This window comes from Nipponia nippon, unplaced genomic scaffold, assembly GCF_047370975.1.
Source record: "Nipponia nippon isolate SJK-2023a ecotype South Korea unplaced genomic scaffold, ASM4737097v1 scaffold_4, whole genome shotgun sequence".
In the NCBI taxonomy this organism is placed as follows: domain Eukaryota; kingdom Metazoa; phylum Chordata; class Aves; order Pelecaniformes; family Threskiornithidae; genus Nipponia; species Nipponia nippon.
The window spans coordinates 5453546-5460500 of record NW_028262358.1 but is presented as its reverse complement, the minus strand read 5'-3'; the positions used below and the strand labels follow the sequence as shown (position 1 = coordinate 5460500).

Sequence of the window (6955 nt, the reverse complement as noted above, 5' to 3'; positions counted from 1 at the left end):
CTTACACGAGGGAAAAAATGCTTGGGAGAAACACACCTAGGTGGAGGGTTTGGCTGTAGTAACTCTGGGCTGCGGGGTACGCTCTCCGAGGTGTAAAATGCAGCTGGGGCTCAAATGCAGGCTGCCAGGCAAAATAGTGTAACTCTGAACACTTGAGGGCTTCACCTCTATAGAATCATTTAGGTTGGAAAAAAAGACCTGTAAGATTGTGTTAAGGTTAAGGGTTTTTTCCCCCTCCCTGAGAAATCCACTAATTCTGCGAATCGTGTGCTAACTCTCTCTGGGATTTGGGGGACAGCAGTACATTTCTCCCTGCCGATGCGGTCGAAAAGAAGCGTAGGGATGTAAGTGGCACATCTTCTGATGGCAATTCACAGCAAGCAGTCGTTGCTAAAGAAATAGGCCTTAGGGCCGGGTGTGCCGGAGGGAGAAGTGACTACCAGGAACCATCGCCGCAACGTGTTTGGATGATGCGAACAACTGCTGGAAGCAGTGCACAGATTCATTCTCCTCAGGTGAGTTTCCTGAGCCACCTTTTGCTGTGCACGGAGCTGCTGCATGGGCTGGGAATTTGCCATTTGCTTTGGTTTTCTTCTTTTCCTGATGTAAAGTTGAAGGGGGGGGGGAATGGTATTGAACGAAGCCCTCGCGAGCATTTTGTTGTTTTACTATTTAATCACCTGCTTCTTGTTCTGTCTCATGATATGAGAATATGAAATTTTCCCCATGAAAACAGGCAGGTGGAATACCACAGGCAAAATCCAATTGGGTTTTGAAAATTACTTTGTTTAAGCAATCAGGCAAACATAAGCTCTATTTTTATAGAGGAACTATGAAGATGACTCTGATGGCTGTCCTGGAGCGGTAGAAAAGCTTGAGTTTCTACCTTGGAATTTTGAACTGGACCAGTGGTGACTCCCAGCTCCGGCAACAGGGCTGCCCAGTAGCACGTGCCGCCTACTAGGAGCTGATCACGCATTGAAAACGAGAAGCTGCGTGGGTTTGCAGCAGGGCTTTGGGCTGCAGTGTGGTAGTGGGAAGGAAATGGATCCCCTCTTTTTCCCTTGAGTGTGGGCCCCCCCCCGCCACGCGCACAGAGAAAACACCAGGGCGCTTGGCTGTGCAGGGCTGCCCGGGAGGAAACTGCACGTCCCGCGTGATGCTTTTGCACCTCTCCCGGGAGCTGCCTGCCTTTTCTCCAATTTTCTGCTTCTCCTTCCACTCCTAACCCAGCAGGCGCCAGTGGTTCGTTTGTAAGCTCCCTTACCAGGGAACCAAGCCTGCCGATGCCTTTCTTTCATTCCCTTCCCTACAGGGGAATAAAATGTTGTGTTTTACTTTAATGAAGACTGTGGTGACTGCTTCTTTTAACCAAACATCTTCATTTCTTTCCCAGTAGAAAAACACTTTAAAAACTCTGTGTGCTTTACTTTCACTTCATCTTTCCTGAGGAGAAAGGAAAGCTCCATATTTAAACATACAGGGAACAAATGGAAATTCAGTAATCAAATATTTTCATTTAAATTTCCATTTTATACAGAAAGGCCATTTTTCTTGGCTTGTTAGAATTTCTCCGAGCCTGCTGGTACTTTAGACTTCCACATCTGTGAATCTGAATTCCAGCAGGGTGCGAGAGCTGAACCTTGGCACCACTGATCGTCTGGGCACAGGCTGTGCCAGTAGCTCACGTGCTTGCAGGGGATGCAGAAGTGACAGTGGTCATTCAAAGTGTTTGACCGTCAGTCCCCCATCAAGGACACGAAAAGATCATCCTGGATAAGGGCACTTTTTGTGTCTGGTTATCGCTGTGCGGTTGGGAGGCCAAAAATGGTGCTGGGAAGCTCTTGGTAGATCTCCCCTGGATTGTTTTCATTGTGCTCGGTCATCCGAATCCTCCCAGGAGAACTGGTCCTTCATTTGATGCTGTGGTCTCTCTCCACCCCAGCGGTCCCCAGACTTCCAACCGACTTCACAAAATACACACTTTTGGGGGCTTTTTAGGGCCACCTGCTCACTGTTTGTGCTGAATGGCCAAGAAACTGTTGTCATCCCTGCGACAGGTCTATCACTTTCGACTCGGTCTCATGCTGAAGTCACAAATATTTTCTCTTGATTCCTCTGACTGACTTGGAGGGGCCAAAGTAAATTGGTTCAGCTGTGATTTGATGTGAGATACTCACTGAAAACACTTCACCTTTATAGTGTTCCCAGTCTCTAAATAGGTGTTTTCTGGCTTTGTTTGGAGAAACTCACAAATGCTCATGGGCAATTTGGAAGTCAAAACGGCCACTTCCGTAAGTAAAGTTACTTGATAAAGCAGCTTTGCACAACAGTCTTGAGAAATAGGTAACCACTGGGACATTGGAATATTTTAATTACATACTGCAGTTAACTTTTCCGGTTAATCTTTACTGCAGTTAACTGAAGTAAGAAAATCCCAGCTGACTCATCCTTCACCTGTGGAGGTTTTTGCATGTTGGCAGGAGACCGTTGATGATGTCTTTGATCCTGCAGTAGGACACAGTGGTTCGGACTAAAATGCTGTGTAGAGATCTCTCCCTCTCTCTAGCGAATAACATATGTAAGGATAAGCTTGTTGTAATATTTCTTAGAACACTTTTTTTGGCTTTCGATTGGAGCGCTTTCTAAGCCAGAAGTTTAATAGCCTCTGCGGGGTTTTTCTCCTGGAATTTGCGATACCCCTCTTTTGAACTAAAGTGCAAAGGGTTTCCTTTGCAGAGCCTGGTTATGTGACGGTCCTCCGTTGGCAATTCCCCAGTGACCTGCCAAAGGAAGCAGTGAGAAGCAGTAGGTGTGGGAGAAGATGTTAATGCTACTCTGATTGTGTCGGTTTGGGTTTTTTTTTTTTTCCTGTGCCCTAATTGCTTCTGAACACTTCAACCGAATCCCACATTGACTTTTATCAGGGAGGTTTGCCATGGCTGCTTGGGCAAACTCTTTGCTGTTAAGTCAGGTGCTTCAAGGTTAAAGTTCAGACAGCTGATGTCTCATGAGGTGGCCAGAGGAAACCTCTCATCCAGAGAGATTCATTAGAATGAGGAGCCAGTTTATTGGAGAGAAGCTGTGTTGGAGCCGGTCTGTACGTCGGTGTCCGATGTGCCGGGGAGATGTTTGCTGTGCTCTCCTAGGGATTGCACTCGTACTATGTGTAAGAGGCCGAATAGTCCTAGTTCAGCAGCAAATTAAACTTCTTGATTTGCTTCCTTTGTGCTGATATTGGCAGTGTCTGCTGCACCCCAGCGCATAAACTGGCCAGCAGTGGGAAAGGGGGGTGTCCTGCTGGAGTAGAAGAGTCTCCAGCTCCTGGTGGACTTGTGGGCTGCGGAGCTCCCCAAGGCACGTTGGCTGGGCTGCAGCAAGAAGTCGGTGACCCCAGCTGGGCTTTGGTGCGTGGTCGGCACATTTGGGGGGATCTGCAAAGGGCGGCGCGTGAGCAACTTCGTGATAGGGGAGGGAAGAGGAATTTTTAGCCTGAGTGGCAAATAATGGCCAGTAAAGTAAAAGCAGCCTGATATCGTGTGAATATGGGAAATGAACGTATACACGGAGAGAGAGAAAGATCAAGGTGGGGAGTGTTCTGAAGAGCTTAACTCTTTTTTTTTGTGAATACAGACATTATAAAAGGGGGGGAGACCAGTGGTGAAACAGTATCCTTACGTTCAGCAATTTTTGTGCAGCTTTGCAATATTTAAAAGCTTTTGAATTCATTAAGGTTGAATTCAGCTGCCTGTATTAATGTTTAGCTGTCGTGCAATGCTTGCTGTCTCATGCTCTGGGATAAATACCTGGGTTTAGCACAGGCGACGCAAACTTTAAATAAATGAAAGCGGACATGTCCCCAGTTCTGTGCTGGGAGCGCAGAGAAATGTCAATGTTAAGCCAGTTTGCATTTAAATTGTATCTGACACTGATGTGTGGTAAATGCCTCATGGGGTAATTGTATGTGTATTGATATTCATTTCCAGTAATTCCTCCCATGAATATTCTGACCAGCTATAAAAATGACCCCCACGCCCCCCGTACATCTTAATCTGAGATGCCCTCATCTGGGAAAGCAGTTAGAGAAAGAGCTGCAAATCTTAGTGCCATCATTCCCTTTAAATGATTCCTGAGAGTGAGCTTGCAGCTGGCACCCTCCTTCCTGCCGCAGCCCCTAAGATATTTCTCCAAAGATATTTGACAATCATCTCCTTTGAATCTTAAGCATTTTTTCTCGCTTTTTGCAGAACATTGTGTTCCTAGTTGTTATTCATAAACCAGCAGCGAGGAAGATGGCTGTGGTTTTCACGGAGGTATATGTGTATTTAACTTGATGTTATCTGGTTTCTTCAGCCTTGCTAAAGAATGAAAAAATCAAGTCACTTAAAGCCCAAAATTACTGAAGGCAGTGAGGCACGGCCATGCTTCTATTGCATTGTATTTCTTCCTCTCAGTGCACCACAAATAATGAACAGTGAGCAAAATACAGGCTCTCCGGTTTGCTTGCACCAGCAAGAGGTATGCAATGAGCACGGTGCATGCTGCTTTGCTCCTGTGCACGCTGCAAAATCTGCCGCATCTTGCGCTGTGCTTTGGGGGTTTTCTTTCCAATTACGGTATCAATTTCTCCTTTTTCCCCAAAATCTGGTTTTAATAAAATGGCATTATTAATAATTGAAATGTGCGCAGCCGGAAAACTGAACTATATACGCACGTGATATATTTTAAATTTTAGCTGTCAAAAAAATACTGTATACCTGTTGCAAACGACATGTATTTGTTACATTTTAAGTCAAGATTCAATCAAGAAATCTTAACTGAGTCTGTTACGCTTTGGATAAGCATCATCTCGTTGATAAGCTGGTTTTATTTCCAGCTGGTGAGTGCACCTGACTTCGTAACATTTTAAGAATAACTAGCTCTCTCTGGGATGTGGAGTTGGAATTGCCTTAAAATCAGGAGCCGTTTGCCTGAGGACATACTAGATGCCTGAGCTGCCTGGCAGCTGGGTCCCTGCAACTTGACTCAGTATCCAGGATTTTAATGGAAATAACTGGAAACTCACTTGCGTTAGGTGTTGTCCTAAATGCCAGTTCAGGCTGGGACCCGCTTTTCTAAATATCTAAATCAGGATTTTGCTTTTTGAACATTAAGAGTATCTTTCTTGTCTCAGTCTCCTGGATATTTTGGACAACAAAGGCATACATGAGAGACAGTACGTTCCTCTTTAGTGCACGTTTAAGTCATGCTTTCCTAACCTACATATTTCTCTCCTTGCTGATTAATTTTCTGTCTTTTTGCCATATTTTATTCTGTCATGTTCCAGGCTGGCGTTGACCACACGAAATAAAATGAGGTGCTGAAGTCCAATATGACACAAGAAGCTGGTGTATTTCTGTTTGGTAGGTAGGTAAGTTGAATCCTGATGAGGTCCTGTATTAATGATTTACAGACAAAAATACAGAGTTTAAAAGAGAGGGAAGTAGGAATAGACTAACCCTGTGAGATCTGCAAACATGTCTGGAAAACCAGTTTGCATTGCTGATTTTGAAGAGTATGCTAAAAAATTCCTGCCCAAATCAGTGTACGATTATTACCGATCCGGAGCAGATGACCAGGAAACGCTAGCAGATAATGTAGCAGCTTTTTCAAGGTAGGAGGATGATTTAAGGCTGGAGTAGGAGGGGGGAGTTGTAAATTCTGCATTATTCGTCGATGTGGTGCAATATTAGGTTTTTCTGTGTGAACAAAACTCTATTTTTCTGAAACTTTTTTGAGTTTTATCAAAAAGACACTCAATTCCTTTTCAGAACAACTCTCTCTCCCCTTTCACTCCTCCACCTAACATTTTCTGTCAAAAAGCAGCCCCTAAAATCTATTAGCTTTTTTTTTTTAGCTTTACCAGCATTTTCTTTCTTTTGTTAACATAAATTCCCTAGAGTCCTTGGGCTCCAATATTTAATCAGTTGATGAAACTGTAATTTCTGCATTTTGGGCTATAATGCCGGCAAGGAATCCTTGTGGTGGGGTTGTACCTTTTAGGTCCTGAGCTGGTTTTCCCTTTGGCTTGTTCCTAGACTTGAATTAGTTATGCAGCCTTCCCTGGTAAGTGCTTGTGCAGCATTGCTGGATCAGAGCTGCATAGCCTAGCAAAAAGGAATTGCGTATCCCAGCTTCGGAGCGAGCCGTGAAAGCTGAGGCTTGGTATTGGGTGGCCAAGCCATGCTTGGGGGGTCCCCGGCAGAAGGTCAGCACTTCACCAGGAAATACTGTAAATGATAGGAACTATTCTAAACCAGTTTTGACTTAGACTTGCCCCCTGCATTGCTGTCAGAACCTGAACTCGGGTCACCGTTTGCCTCAGAAGTACAAGGTCAACAGAAAGTAAGCCAGCATTTGCTGACAGATTCAGTGGGAGGGTGTCAAAACTCGCCTCAAGTCCGTTGGTTCCCCATCCCCTCAATCTCTCTCTCAGCCCAAGCGCTGCAGAGGAAAGAAGGCGGCTGGAGGCTGATCGCCTCAGCCCAGCTAAGCCTGGTTGAACTGCTGAAACAGCTGTTGGCTTCCCTTTCCTTTGGGTGCTCTGTTGGTGTAGACATTTAACCCCCCTGTGCTTGTCTTTGCTAATCTCTAAAGGCTTTGTCTTAAATCCCTCTGAGTCTAACAAACCAAAACAAGATTTTTCCAATTTGTCTTTAGCCTTTCTCCATCCTCACTTTGCTTTTCTGCAGTAGAGCAGCAATCCTGGTTACTGCTCCTGTTGCCTTTCCGCAGGCTATGAGCCATTCAGCTGGAAATCCCATGCAGCTTTAGTAAGGCTCTAGGAAACTCAGTAGTAATTAATTTAACAGCATCTCAATGGCCAGGTCTCAGAAATCAGCTCAGAACCCTAATTTTAGAGACATGTATAGAAAAGCTTTATAAAGTCAGGAGAAGAAAACCAACCTCCGCTGTG

The 6955-nt window shown here is 45.0% G+C and overlaps 1 protein-coding gene across 19 annotated transcripts in view; it reads left to right on the top strand.

Moving 5' to 3' along the window:
- The first annotated feature begins 3080 nt into the window (after positions 1 to 3080).
- Positions 3081 to 6955, top strand: part of HAO1 (hydroxyacid oxidase 1) — an 89705-nt gene continuing 85830 nt past the window's right edge. For 12 of the 19 annotated variants that reach the window (XM_087777563.1, XM_087777560.1, XM_087777561.1 and 9 more), the window contains exon 1: positions 5442 to 5653. In XM_087777563.1, the coding sequence (XP_087633689.1) occupies positions 5517 to 5653 (137 nt within the window). In that variant the 5' untranslated portion in view covers positions 5442 to 5516. The other 7 variants (XM_087777564.1, XM_087777565.1, XM_087777571.1 and 4 more) reach the window with 7 other exon arrangements.